A 15,496-nucleotide genomic window follows, 5' to 3' on the forward strand; every position below is an offset into this window, starting at 1 on the left:
ACTCAGTACTATGGAATTGCTAGTAGTTGGATGTGATTGGATGGCAGGGAATTTGGATGTGAGTTTTTTTTTTGGTGGCGGTATATTTTAAGTTATGATCATATTCACAAAATGTTTTATAAAACACTCAGAGAGTAAAAAAAATATTGAAAGCCAATAGAGGGAAAAAGTTCAGTTTAACTAAGTGAACCTGATTTTTCATGCTAGTATACATGCATATGACTAGCTACATAGGAGAAGAGCCCCGGTGGCCTAGTGGTTACCAGTTTGGCCATTAATCACAAGGTCAACAGTTTGAAGCTACTCCCACTCGGTGGGAGAAAGATGAGGCACATTCTGTTCCTGTAAAGAGTTCGGGTGTCAGGAATCCACAGAGGGAATTCCTCCCTGTCCTATGGGGTTGCTGTGAGTCAGAATTGGCTTGATGGAGGGAGAGGGCTCTACAATATGCATAATTAGAAACCAGTAAGACAAAAAAATGCACTTGCTTTTAAAACACTCACTTCAAGAAAACAAGTCTCTAGAAAGCTTCCAAACCGCACAGTTTTCTATGTCTTCTCCGATTTCTTACAATGTGCCTATTAGAAATGATGATACATTTCTCTCTTTTGCTCACTGACCCTCACGACCTTCGATAGGACAATCTCCATCCCATATTTGCCTCAATAGAATTCTTGTGATGCTTTCATCTGAACCTTATGGAAGGGGCCATGATGAAAGATGAAAATGTCAAGAGAACGAAGCACTATAGAATTTATTTTCCATTTCTCCCAAAACAGAGAAGGGAGAGAAGTATTTATTAGAGCAAATAAAAAAATCAGCGGTGACCCCGGTTTCTGGCTGCCTGTTTTAGTTATAGGGGGACACATGTTAAAGTTTCATTTATTTATTTGAATCAATAGAATACTATGGTTCTAAGGAAAATTTTAGAAACGTGAATTATAATCCTAATACCAAAAAAAAAAAAAATCAACAAATAAACCAAACTCACTGCCATGGAGTTTATTGGAGTCAAAACGACCCTATGAGACAGGTAGACCCGCCCAGTGGGTTTCCGAGAATGTAACTCTTTACAAAAGCAGACCGCCTGTCTTCCTCCCTCGGAATAGCTGGGGGTTTTGAACTGTTGACCTTCTAGTTATACACAATCTCAGTTAAAATTTGATCCATAGCATGTCATCATCGGAGGTGAAATTATGATCTTGCTTTATGCAGCAAATATACTCTGAACCACTCTATAGAAATGTCAGCTTTAGAAAGAGACTTTAAAAAGTAAAATCTATTGCTAAGCCTGAACTTCAAATTTTTTTTCTGCAGCGTGAAGGACTAGTTTATAATGTGGGTTTCCCAGCTTTTGACGGGCTGTCTCTCGCCAGATCCATCTCCTGAAGCCCCAGTGTTGTCTGCCGGGCTGGCGCAAAGGGTTAATGTGCTCAGTCGCTGAATGAAAAGTTGGAGGCTCAGATCCATCCACAAGCACCTGGGAAGAAAGGTGTGGTGATCTTCTAAAACAATCTGTGGGTAACCCTGCGGAGCACAGTTCCACTGGGCGCCCTGGGCTGCCCTACTTGGGATCAGCTTGATGGAAATTGAGTTAAAGTTTCTTGGGCTGCATTCCTGGACACCACCACCCTGGTCCTAACCAGGTGTGCAGAGTTGCCCACCCCTCTCTCCCTACACTGTCCTTTTCCTCCTGCCAAGGGGCAATGCCTACTGATTCAACAAGTAGCTGAGAGCATTGGCTGGCATGCAAGTCATCGTGCAGCCCATCCTGCTTCATCTCCTAGTCCAGTGATTCTCAACTTTCTGAATACCAAGACCCTTGAATACAGTTCCTCATATTGTGGTGATTCCCCCCAACCATAACATTATTTTCGTTGCTACTTCATAACTCATTTTGCTACTGTTATAAATCGGGCGACTCCTGTGAAAGGGTCATTCGCCCTCAAATGGGTCGTGACCCACAGGTTGAGAATCACTGAACTATTGCTTCCTTGCCTCCCTTTCCCATTTGTCTAGTTGCAGTGTCTAGACTACCCTGTGCTCTTTCATGCTTCACTCCTGTGCTCCCTTGTGCCCTTTTCAATACCCAGCTAAGCATCACGTCTTTGATGAAGCCTCTTCTGATCAACTCAGCTTCGAGGCAGACCCTCCTACATTTGCAGTTCTCTGTCCCGTCCAGACTAACACGTATCCATGATCTCAACTTGCCCACAAACTCCCTGAGCACACCTGATATTTTTGTTTTCCGGCTGGCATAGCGCACTCTGTCAGACATAAAATGCTTAACAATGTTGGTGCACCAAAAGCTATTTTCTCATGAATCTTTTTGTTCAGTGGATATTCCTTTCCCCCCCTTTTTTTAAAGTACTGGCTCAGAGTATGAGAGGAAAGTTTAGTGGCTACGAACCCAAAGGGTGGTCCTTCCCATCCACCCAGAGGCACCGAGGAAGAAAGGTCAGGTGATCAACTTTGGAGAGATTGCAGCCATGGAGAGCCCCATGCAGTCCAGCTGTCCTCTGACACACATGGAGTCACCATGCGTTGGAATCACCTCCATGGTGATTTTTTTAGAATAGAGAATCAGGAAATACATGGGTCATTTGAAGACTAACTAGACAGGACACATTGATAATACCACAAGGTATTAAAGCAGGTTGTCTCTACTTCCTCTTCACATGAAAATGGCAAAGCAATACCTTCTTCTCTGCCGATGGTTACGATGGGGCTCAATAGCTCCAGGCCTTCGTTCCCGTCGGCATTCACAGCGCGAGCAGCACACTGCACCCTGGAGCCTGGCTGGAAGTATATGGAGTCTAAAGTGATCATCTTGGATGAAGTGAAAAAGGTGTCGAAGTCCACTTCTCTCATGGGGCTGGTCACACCGTCAGGGCCAGTGGGGGCACTAATCAGCCAGCGGTATCGGGTCAGAGTGTCGTTGATGTTCTCACTCACACAGATGGACCCCGTCTTTTCATAGTCGGGATATTTGGGGTTGCAAGCCTGTGGGAAAGACAGCACTCGGTTAGGACCGCAGTCTACAATGGGGTGGCCACAACTCTCCGTTCTCTGTGTCATACCTCATGGGACTTTATCCCCATTCCTGTATGGGCTTACTGCAGCTTCCAAATGTCTGTCCCAAGATGTGATCGCTTTTATGAAAGCCCCCTTTGCATTTCAAGCAGCTTACTGAGAGTATTCACCTGAGCGCTACAGGTACAAGGTTTACTACCATCATCTCTTGTGTCCTCGGAATCGCTGAATCATCCTTGTTTTCTCTCCTCCCTTGCTCACTTCCACTCTTTTCTATTAACTCAAATAATGGGTGAGTGCACTTAGTTGATTATTCTTTGAATCATCTCTTATTGTTGGTCTCATCGTTCCCAACCCTCCCTCGCTACATAATGCAGGGCCTTTCCTTCCAGTCTATTGACAAATAACGACCATGGGAGTTCTCCAACCTAGCCCGTTCATCATGCCAGTCTTCACTGTAAGAGCTTCGGTTGCCTCCCATCTGTCTACCCAACCAATCAGGTCCCAACTCTTTAATATGGCATTTAAGGTCCTCTATAATTTGGTCCTCAAACTATTACTTTTGCCTGATTAAAAAAAAGTTATATACCGAAAGAGATATTATTGTATGAAAATAAATAAGTTACAGTGATTTTCGCCAGGAGCTTCTGACTGACAGTCCAGAGAAAACCCATACAAAAGCAATGATCAGCTGCCTTCTCTTTTGCTAGTCCTGTACATGTAGCCTGTGTTTCTGTCCCCTTTCTGGGATGACCTTGTCTTCTTTATTAAGTTCATGGATTGCATAGCTCAGGCTTTACTCCGAGGTAGAGGACTATGTACACCCCAGTTGGTAAATCTCTGTGGGCCAAAGGAAGACAAATGGGAGCTTTATTTTATTCAGGTTATAGTTTCTTTGGTAAAGTTCAATGCTGAAACCCGACAAACCTTCCCACTTTTATTTTCTTCATGACAACGTTAATGTGATATTGGCGAGTTTGTGATGATTTTCAGCGAGCGAGAGCACACTGTTCCATCAATAGTCTACTCACCGTCGTACAGACAACAGGGTAGCCAGACACGGGCTCCACCTGTCCTTTAGCTCTGGAAGTGTCATCATACATCAGCAAGGACACGATTTGAGGAACAGACGGAAACGTGACGTCTGCCATGCTGTTCATCTCTTCTATGTACACAATAACTTTAGTTGCCTGTAGGGAAAAGGTAATTATCATCGATGGCCGGCATGTTACATGTCTGTGATTTTTACAAAGAACCAAACCGGACCATCCTCGTGATGGCAATCAGACCCACTGCCCCATTACAATAAGGCATGTTACATCCAGGCTCCCTATGTTGTTCATATGTCTGTGGGCACTTGGCCATATCTTATGGAACACCTAAGCCCCCATGTCTATCAGTTTGATAGATATCTCTCAAGCCAAGGCATATATCAGCTTCCAAACTGACACTTCCACGTGTGTTCTTAAGAGAGTCGTCAGCAGTGCAGGTGATTCGAGTGAATCTCTGTTCCTTTCACCACATAGAAGTCAACACAGTATTCCACTAAAAAAATAAGGAACCATTTACTTTTCATGTGATCGAGACTTACAAAAGCATACTCGATAAAGATTCTTGGCCTATACTCCTTGAACTGCACATATGGCATGATTAAAAAAAGCTAAGCACACGTTCTCTCTACAATTTCCAGAGATGGCCCATTTTTGTCCGTGAAAATGAATGCACTATTAAAAATGTAACTTTAGGTCATAAAAGCATACTTTAACGAACCCAAAAAAAAAAGTACTAAGCACTGCACCAGGGATACCATCCAATAATCAAATTTACAAAGTGATAAAAATACTTAAGGGAAAAATATCTGTCCAATTTTACCACACACAAATACTGAAACAAATAATACATCCAGCCACAGTATTTTTTTAATTGATTGGTTCTGAACATGATATGTAGCTACGAGAATTCTTGTAGGTATAGAAGTCAAAATGGTGTGGAAATCTTGGTTACCTTAAAGAAAATCTGGTTAGTTTGTGCAGTATAAATTAAGAAGAGAAAAAATAGGGTTAAAACTGTAATCATCTGGCTCCTGAGACTTCTGGACATACATTTTTGATAAAATCATGACTAGTTGAAGGTGGAAGTTTTGAGGGTGGAAACATAATTTTGGAGTTAAAGAAGTGATTTCAGTAAGCTGTAGCATGGATTTTGGGTTTGGTTAGCATCCAATAGGATGCTTGCACCCCATGTGGTACAAATGGTTAATAACCCAAAGGTTGGTGAATGAAACACACTCAGAGGCACCTTGCAAAAAGGGTCTGGTGACCGATTCCCAAAAGATTAGTCATCGAAAAGTCTATGGAGAACATAGCTCACCGTCCGTTGGATCTGCTTGATAGCGAGTTGTGTAATAGCACTAATTCCATAGTCTCCCCTTTGGGCCAACATGACCCTTCCGGGCTGAGGTCAACTTCACAATCATTACTAACTGGAATGGGAAGTACAAATGAATGGATATGGGGCTCAATGACTCTGCTCTTGGAGCTACTGCAAACAGGATTTTCCCAAGGAGTTTGGGTGTTCTTGAACGAGAGCCAGTCAGAACAAGACTTAGTCAGGAAGGACAAAGGGCCCATCTCCTTTCGGTAGGCTCATTGTTCTATTTCACACCGTGCAGCTGTAAATGCACATCTTCTCTGAGAAAAGGCTGGTTATGAACTTCTTCCACATCTATGGATTTACCTGTGTCTCAGCGATCATATTTTCATCAGGTTTTAGGTGGACAGTGAAGGCCTCCCTCATCTCTCTGACCCCATCAAAGATGACTTCAATTTCAACCAGGTGCAGGGTTTCTCCTTCTTTGAACTCGATTTCTATGAAGGCAAAGTCACAGACTCAAATCTTGACATAGGAACGGGAGTGGCCTTGGCCAAGCTCTTTGGACTGTGACCCACAAGGAGAAGTAGACTTTCCCATGTGGTCAGAGTATATCTGTGTGGATACAAGTGTGTGAGTGTGGCTAGAGTTGACTCAATAGTTTAACAAACAGGATTTATTGACCGTGTCCATTGCATGCGAAGAGTTTCAATTGTATTTTGTTTTAACGACCACTCGTCCTTCCGTTTGTTGTATGTGGTGGCTTGTGTGTTGCCAGGATGCTGGAAACGACACCACTGGTGTTTCAAATGCCTGTGGGGTCACTTAGGGAGAACGGTTTCAGTGGAACTTCCACGCTCACAAAGGTTAGCACTACGCACAAAGATGTGGCGAGAACCTGATCCACCCCAAGACGTGGCAGAGGCCCCGTTACCTTCCGATACTGGGAGATAGTCTTCTCCGGACGTAGCTGAACCATCCTTGGTGTGGACTCTCACGACGGAAACCTTTGATGTGTCTCCTTGGCGAACCACCGGGATTCTTATAGTCACCGATTGTCCTGGTTCTTTGGGTTCACTGACACTAAATTTGGTTTCTCTAAACTTAATCACAGTCTCTAAAAATGGTAGGAAATGGAGAGAAATTAAATTCTTACAAGGAAGGATGTGCCCTCCACCCACCCTTTTATAATATAATGCTTGGCTGTCCATCTTTGGCCAGAAGCCACATGCTTCCATATAAACAGCCTTGGCTCTGGTGATGGCATCTTGCTCCCTTTTCAAATTTCTCAATTTCTTCAATTTCCCCCCTCACTCCCCCAAACCTGAATGCAAATGCACTGCAGCTCCCAACAGATAGTGGAACGTAAGAAATGGCTCCTTACTGTCAGCGTCATCTCGTATCCGGATCAGAGTTTCGTTCTGGGCACCAATGGCGGCCCCGAAAGGAGAGTTGCTCAGTGGAGATCCCAGAACCAGGCGGAGTTCCTCTACGTCTTCAAAGAGCTGGTCATCCATCAGCTCAAGGACGCAAGGCTTCTCTGTCTCACCTGGAACGAGGATCGAGGCAACAGTCAGTCACACCCATGTCCCCAAGCTGATCTGCAGTGACGAAGAATGGTGAGCTTGGAGCTCCTTACAGTCTATCAGAGTTAACTCTATCTACGTCTCTATCTCTACGTCGGTATCTGGCTCTCTCTGCATAGCTCCAAAAGACACATAGAAATGGTGAAGGAAGCACTTTGCAGATTTCAGTATAATTCTATCTACGTGGATTCTCGCTCTTATGTGTGACCTTTCATTCCAATGAGCACGGGGGACGTAGAGCTGATCTTGTTGCGTGGTGGTGGTCACGACAACAGCATGTGGCATCCATCAGTACATTGTCGCCGGTGTACAGACAACCCTGGAGCTCAGTTACGTAAGGCACGGAGGTCTCCATTAGCCCAGGCAGAGAAATGGATTCAGAGTGTTACAATGACTTGGCCTAGTCATTGTAAGATGAGGACTAGTGGCCTTTATAAAGTTCTCTTCTATTCCCTGTTTAAGTTATTTATTGAAGATGCAGCCAATAAAAGTTCAAGAAGTTCACTTTAGGAAAACATCTATTTCAAGCAAACATCTGGAAATTCATTTTTTACTAAGATGACAAAAAGTAGATCAGTGCATTTTTATGGTTAGAGATGGGGGAGAGATGGATTGTACAGAAAGATCCATACGTTCGAATAATGGTGCTGGCAAAGAATATTGAAAGTACCAGGGACCGCAAAAAGAACAAACCTCTCTGTCTTGGAAGAAGTACAACTAGAATGTTTCTTGGAAGCCCCTTTCTTTCATGTACTTCGCCCATGTTATCAAGAGGGAAAGGCCTCGTCTGTGGTGAAGTAGAGGGCATTAGGAAAAGGAAGATCCTGGATGAGATCGATTGACACATGGCAGCAAGGAGGGGCTCAAACATAACAGCAATTGTGAGGCTGGCACAGGACCGGGCAGTGTTTGTACAAACAGTTGTTTTGTTCTACGTAGGCTCACTAGGAATCGGTACTAACTCTCAACACCTAACAGCAACAACAGTAACAACACACATTGATTACGAAGCCCGAGTGTCAGTGTTGGGCTGCCAACTTCAAGGTCAGTGGCTCATATCCACCAGCTACTTTGCTTGGAAAGATGCCGTTCGTCCCCCCAACAGGTACGGTCTCAGAAGCCCTAAGGAGCAGTTCAACTCTGCTTTCTGCGGTGCTCTCTGAGTCAGAATTGGCCTGAGTTGGAATTGACTCGATGACAGCGGGTCTGTGCTGAGTGGGGAATAAAACAAACAGGATCTCTGCCTTTAGGAGCATCTACAGTCAAGTTTGGGAGACAGTGGGAAAAAAAGCGAACACACTTACAAAATTCAGGTCAGTGCTCTGAGATGAAAAAAGCAAACAGGAGAAGAGTGATGAAGGTCAGAGGGAGTACAAAAACCCTCGTCTGGAGAGTCGGTGAAGGCAAGAGCTCCCTCAGGAGGTGGTGGTGGAAGGCTGAGCCGTGCGGAGGAGCCGGCTGTGAAAGGACAGACAGACCGAAGACTGCTCCAGGTAAAAGAATAGTGAGAATGAAGACAGAGGCTGGTCTCTTTCAGGGACTGAAAATAAGCCAGTGTGCCCGGAACATAGTGAGCGTGGGGGCTGATACCCAAACCAGAAAGGGTCACACCAGGAAGGCCTCTCTGAGGCCATGATTAACCAATAAAATAAAACAAACCCAAACTCACCAGCTTCGTGTCCACTCTGACTCCTGGTGACCCTGCAGGACAAGGAAGAAAGGCCCCTTCCCTCTGGGTTTCTGAGCCTGGAATGCTTTGTGGGAGTAAAAAGCCCAGTCTTTCTCCCACAGGCGGCTGGTGCTTTTGAACTGCTGACCTTGAAGTTAGCAGCCCAACGTGTAACCGCTATGCCATGATAAGGAAGTTGAATTTCATTCTCAATCTTGTGGGATGGAAAGCCATTAAAGAGATTTTTACAGTGGATCAGATTTATGTTTTTCAAAGGTGACTAGCTGCTGTGTTGCAAATAAATGAATGAATGAAAGAATGACAAGGGGATGGGCAAAAGTGAGAAGAGGAGTTTGTGGCAATGCCAGCAGAGAGAACAGTGGCCTGGCTGAGGCGGTGGTAGGGAAGATAAGGAGAATTAATGATTGCAGGCGAAAAAGCTGGAATTTCCGGCAAGACGATGGTCTAGAAACACACCCTTCCCAGCCCCTCTACAAGAGACCAAATGGAACAGGTATGGCTGAAAATGATGGAACCTTGACCTTCAGCAGAAAGGACAGAAAAGCGGGTTGAAGACCATGAGAAGCGAGGAGAGAGAAGCATGAGTTGCTGGCTTGCCTGATGCTATGCAGCCTTCTTGGAGTTTTGCAAACAGCATTCCATCCAGACAGTGGCCTGGCACACTGGTGGTTGGCAACAAGACAGGGAGGGTCCTTCCTTTCCCCCACATCTTCCTGGTATTGAAGCAGGGAAACGCCCCACCCAACCCAGCCCCATTCAGAGGCTGCTGACACCCTGTCCCTCCGGTCAGGCCTGTACCCCGGTGGATCAGGTGCTGGGTGCACTACCCTGGGGTTTAGAGGTGCGTCAACTCCCCCTCCAAAGTTGGAAACCAAGAGGGAGGGACAGTAGTTGGAAAATATGCTCTTGGTGATAGAAACGAAGCTGGAGATTGCACGATAGAATATTGTAAGATCAATGACTTGTTCATTGCAAATGCCTTGTTTCAACGACACAGATGGCGACTGGACACATGGGCTTTAAAACTCATTATACGCATTTTCTCATCGAAAGACGAAATCCTCAGTGGTAGCCACACCAGGTGGCTGTACCTCCTCTCTGTCTGACTGTATGTGATGGGACAATTTCTTTCTTCCCAGAGAGAATGCAAGGGCCACAAGAGTGAGGACGGTGTTTGATTTAGTGCTACATTCTCAGTACAAAGTATAGTGTCCGGCATGAAGCAAATTTGAAGTAAACGTGGGATAAAGATTTTCTTTCATTTCTGCCACATATCAAAAATGATGGAAAAACAAGGACTGATTTGTTTTATAAGTTTCTTATATATAATAAAGGAACAAAATTGGCAGCCGTCCACTGATTGATCATTGTCAATATGATTGTCATGCTAGCTTCCAGTATTAGGTCTAGGGTTTAAAATGAAGGGAGCCCTGGTGGTGTGGGAGGTATGCACTGGGTTGCTAATGATAAGGCCAGCAGTTCTAACCCCGAAGTCACTTCAAGGGAGAAAGATGAGGTTTTCTGCTACTGTCAATATTTACAACCTTGGAAACTCACAAGGGCAATTCTCTGCTGTCCCATGGAGTTGCTGTGAGTCAGAACTGACTAGATGGCAGTGAATATTAGTAACAGCTTAAAACTAGTATTTTCACTAAAGGTTTATACGTCAGTTTAGTTTCCCATCCAACAATTTCTACACAGCTGATCAGTGACATTGCTTACACTCTTGACAATGCAAGAAGATTCTCATGATTTCTGCTGTGGGTCTTCTAGTTAGTAACTGTTGACTAGTCTCTCACTGATGCTTTTCCAAAAAGGAGCACCATATGTATAGGTTACAGTCACTATTTTTTTTCGGCACTCTGTTATTTAACCATGGTGATCTCAAGGGTTAGTTTAGGTTTAAGGTTTAGAGTATCTTCTGGCCATCGTCTCAGGGAAATGTCCAGTTTCAACTATCTAGTAGATCTTTAAAAAAAATGAATTTGAGGCTCTGTCCCACAGTTTCCTCCCATTCTATTAGGGTCCCTCCAGACGGTCCTGATTAGAACTGTTGGTTGTGGTAGCTGAGCACCAGCTACTTCTTCTGGTCTTGGGAATGTAAACAAGACCGTCATTATTTGTGTAGTGTACTAGTCCTGTAGACTAGTTTCTTCTTTGGCTTTTTGCCTTTTTTGTTGTTGTTGTTGCTTTTTCTTCTTCTGTTTTAGGCAAATAGAAACCAATAGTTGTATCTTTAGTATTATTAACTTTGGACTTATAAAACAAACCCTCATTCTAAGAATAATCAGGTTCCTGCTTCTAACGGGTAGAATTGATACTATATTCTCCGCTTTCTCCCATCTCATTAATAATTATCAAACCATTTAATTGGGTACAAATGATTATTATTTTATGACTATTTAAATAAATATTTTCAATGGTTGATCCTTTAAGCTGTTTTCAATATTTTTATTATTATACACAGTTTTGAGTTAAACACCCATGTAAGGAAATCTTTCCATACATTAACTTTTGTTTCCCTGAATATATTCCTACAAGTACAATGATTGGATTAACGTGATTAAACATTTTAAGGTTCTAGATATGTATTAAATATGTGAGGATTATTTAAATTGCCTATCTCTCATTTGATCAGTAAATATCCCCCAATAATGTGAAATGGGGACATTTGATAAGTTCTAGTCACTAAATATAATGCTAGTCCATCAGTTCATCATCCTATTACATCTTGTATGTTCCTGTGATGCTATAGCAATATTAGCAGTATTTCAAATGCAAGTAGGCTAACCTACTACTAACAGTTTTCAGTGGAACTTCCAGCCTAAGACAGACTAGGAAGAAAAGCCTAGTGGATCTACTTCTGATGATTATATAAGGAAAACCTTATCAATCACAGCAGGAGATTGTTCAGCTCATGTTCTTTGGGAACTTCTTCAGTGGGGATTAACCACTTGAGGAGGACATCATACTTCCCAGGAAAAGGTGAAGGGACCTTCAGTGAAAGATCACATTGGGACAAGGACTCAAACATGCTAGTGATCATGAGGATGACACAGGACCAGACAACGGTTTACAGTCTGCATCACCTTGGTGGCACCTATCCATGGATCCATGGTAGTGAATTCAGGGAATTAAGCATTGGGGTCCTACCCACAAAATTGGCATTTAAAGCTCACTAGTTATTCCATGGGAGAAAGATGAGGTGGCTTGCTTCCATTAAAGTTTACAGACTTAGAAATCCAATGGAGCAGTTTTGCCCCATCCTATAGGGCTACCATGAGTTGGAATCAACCTGCCACTTGTGGGGTTGATTTTTTTTGCTCCCTATCACCTCATCATTGAATAATCTTTGTGTAGATACTATGGGAAGATGCAGGGCACTAGTCAACAAGATGATATAGATCAAAAGTACATTCAATTGGCTACACTCTACCTCAACATATTATCACTTGGTGACAAACTATATCACAAGTTTGCTGACATTCATGAGTTTGTGTTTCCTTCATATATACCTTCTCACCCAAAACTTGGTTTCCTTGAATGCCAAACACAATGTCAAGCTCAAACTTACCAGGGAGGAAGGTGATGATGGAAGCATCAGTGTTGGGGCGTTCTTCAAAGTCCATCATGACTTGTGCCGAGCCCTGCCGTGTATAGCACCTCACAGAAGACCGGTACTGGATATCCCCACTCCTACGGATCCCTGCCACTATCTGCCCAGCATTTTCATCACCAGTATACACTCGTTCCTTAAACTGCATCTTAGGTACTGTCAGAAGAAATAAACACAAGGAGTCAGGTGAACAGGGATTTCTTCAAGAAAAAAATGCCCTTCAGAACATGTGATTTAATGGTAAGAATAAGGGGACGGAGTAAGGAGAAAAGAGGCTTAGTTTTCTCATAGGCACAGGTCTGGTCATTGTTGCAACTGCTTGAGAAGATCATTCGATTTAGAATCTTGATGTCCTTATCTTTACATTTACACCTAGCCTATTTTTGTGGAGTGCCTTGGTGACCCAAAGAGTTGAGGTCCTAGAAGCTAACCAAAAGCTTGAGTTTGAGTTCACCCCTAGGTACCTGAGAAGAACAGCTGGGCATTGGAACGGGTCCTTGACAAGGGCCATGGAACACACTGGGGCTGGGGTGGGGGACCAGCTGTCCATGAAACACACTGGGGCTGGGCTGGGGGACCAGCTGTCAGTTGAAGTCTATTCAGTGACAACTGGTTTTTATTTTTATTTTAAACATTTTATTAGGGGCTCATACAACTGTTATCCCAATCCATACACACATCAATTGTGTAAAGCGCATTTGTACATCACTCTCAAAACATTTTCTCTCCACTTAAACCCCCGACATTAGGTCCTCATTTTTCCCCTCCCTCCCCGCTCCCCGCTCCCTCATGAGCCCTTGATAATTTATAAATTGTTATTTTGTCATATCTTGCCCTGTCCGACGTCTCCCTTCACCCACTTTTCTGTTGTCCGTCCCCCAGGGAGGAGGTCACATATAGTTCCTTGTAATTGGTTCCCTCTTTCCTACCCATTCTCCCTTTACCCTCCCTGTTTCGCCACTCACACCACTGGTCCTATAGGGCTCATCGGCCCTGGATTCCCTGTATTTTCAGTTCCTATCTGTAGACAACTGGTTTTTAAAAAAGAAGTCCTCTCCGCCTTTGTGGAATATAGATATACAATGAAATGCTAACCAGTAGATAAATCCAGAGGCTTGACTATACAAGGGGGTACCAAAAAAACCCCAAAAACAAAAGAAAAAAAACTCAACCAGAATTGCGCTGGGTCAAGTGGAGCTTTCGTAGCATGCATTTTTCTCATTAGGCGAGCATCAAGCAACTTGCTCTGAGTTAGTGCACCCAGAGGCATTGCCTGGGAAGGTTCTCTCTGGTCACAGTGAATTTTTTGTAAAAGCAGTTTCACTCAAACCTCATTTGTTGTGATGGCTGATTTAAGAGAACAGTGTGAGGCTGTGAAACATTGTTTCCTGCTCGGGAAAAATACTGCAGAAACTGTTGTGATGTCAAACATAGCTTACAAGGACAGTGCTATGAGAAAAAACTCAAGTGTATGAGTGACTTTCTCATTTCAAAAAAGGTGAAATGTTAATTGATGACAAACCTCATTATGGATGAGGTTTATCAACTTCCGGAATGGAGGATGAAAATGTCAACTCAGTGCATTTGGATTTCATCCCACCAGGACAGACTGTTCATCAAGCTTTCTATTTAGAGGTTCTGAAAAGACTGCCTAACAGCATGTGACCATCTGATTTGTGGCAGATGGGAGACTGGTTTTACCACCATGACAATGTACCTGCTCAAGCAGCCATCTCAGTGCACCAGTTTGGGGCCAAAACCATCATGCTTTCTTGCCCCACACACCTGACTCACTTAACCTTGCTCTGTGTGACTTCTTTTGTTCCCCCCAAAATGAAAGTGGGACCATGTAGAAGAGGTTAAAAAAAAAAAACGAGGGAGGTGCTGTCAGCCATCTAAACAGATGAGTTTGAAAAATATTTGCCAGAGTGGAATAACAGATTTGACAAATGTAGTCAGTGTAATGGAGAGAACTTTGGAGGTGATAAGGTTGTTTTGTAAAAAAAATGTAAATACATAGCTATGAGGGAAAAAAATCTGGAATTCTGGTTTCTTTTGGGTACCCCCTCATATGAATATGTACATGCACATAGTGGTGTGGTGCGGTTAGCATGGTCTGCTAACTGCAATTTGGCAGTTCAAATACACTAGTCATTCTGCATGAGAAAGATGAACCTGTCTGCTCCTATAAAGACTGCAGTCTCGGACACACTATCCAGGGTTGCTATGAGTTGGAATCGACTCAAGGGCAGTGGGTATTTTTGTATATACATACACACATATACGAGGAGGCTTCAAAAAGTTCTTGAAATGGAGCTAAAAGACCATGAAAATTTTATATGAGCATATATTTATACATATATATATGTATGATCAACCAAATTCATACCTTCAGGTGGATTCTGATTGGTAGCAACCATATAGGACAGAGTAGAACTTCCCACAGGATTCCAAAGCTGTAACTCTAAATGGAAGCAGACTGCTACATCCTTTTCCCACCTAATGGCTCTTGGGTTGAAACAGCCAATTTTTCAATTAGCAGCCAAGTCTTGAAACACTATGCAATCAGTGCTTTGTATATAAGAGGGGCCTTCAAAGAGTATGTGGAAAAATGGAATTAAAGCTAACATAATTCTGTGAACATGTGATTTATGAAATGGATATTTGTCTTTGCTGCCAATATCATCATGACTGTGGTGGACCAGGCAAAGACCAGACACGGTGAAGGAGTGAGTCACTGGGCCTTGGGCCTCAGGCCATGGTCTCAAGGGACACCGAGGTAAATTGACACAACACAGTTCACCAAGACAAAGTTCTATCTCAAACTTTGGTGAGTTCCTGGCATCTTAGAAAAGCTCTAGCGTGGCTTGGACAACGCAACATCATAGAGAAGACAGGATTACTGGTTGGGTAGAGACTGGTGGAATTTCCAAAATGATGGGCCTTTGTTACCCTTCAGGTTTGGAAATGAATTCGAACCTCTGGCTCAATTTTCCAACAAACAATCGAGGAGTCTGTAAAGGGAACAAAACTTTTTTGGAGGCACGCACACCTTAGAACAGCCCAAGACCATCGGAAAACACATATTTCTGATGGTCTTAAGAACTGAGACACCGCTCCTCTATCCATCTCCAAGCAGGCCCGTCTACATGCAGAAATGCCCACCTATGAGTACCCGGAGTGAAGACTGTTCCTCATGCT

At 43.4% G+C, this 15,496-nt stretch overlaps 1 protein-coding gene across 1 annotated transcript in view; it reads right to left on the reverse strand.

The window, feature by feature from the left end:
• The window catches only part of FREM2 (FRAS1 related extracellular matrix 2), a gene marked incomplete at its 5' end in the record, with an annotated part of 201,540 nt that overhangs the window by 24,580 nt on the left and 161,464 nt on the right, over window positions 1–15,496 (reverse strand). Inside the window, 6 exons of the mRNA XM_004711271.2 lie at window positions 2,700–3,003; window positions 4,065–4,223; window positions 5,770–5,900; window positions 6,338–6,520; window positions 6,788–6,952; window positions 12,254–12,451. Coding sequence (XP_004711328.1) covers window positions 2,700–3,003; window positions 4,065–4,223; window positions 5,770–5,900; window positions 6,338–6,520; window positions 6,788–6,952; window positions 12,254–12,451 — 1,140 coding nt within the window. The remainder of the gene's footprint in view (window positions 1–2,699; window positions 3,004–4,064; window positions 4,224–5,769; window positions 5,901–6,337; window positions 6,521–6,787; window positions 6,953–12,253; window positions 12,452–15,496) is intronic.

The sequence above is a fragment of the Echinops telfairi genome, unplaced genomic scaffold, assembly GCF_000313985.2.
Source record: "Echinops telfairi isolate 266 unplaced genomic scaffold, ASM31398v2 ScPeMD7_11;HRSCAF=52, whole genome shotgun sequence".
In the NCBI taxonomy this organism is placed as follows: Eukaryota; Metazoa; Chordata; class Mammalia; order Afrosoricida; family Tenrecidae; genus Echinops; species Echinops telfairi.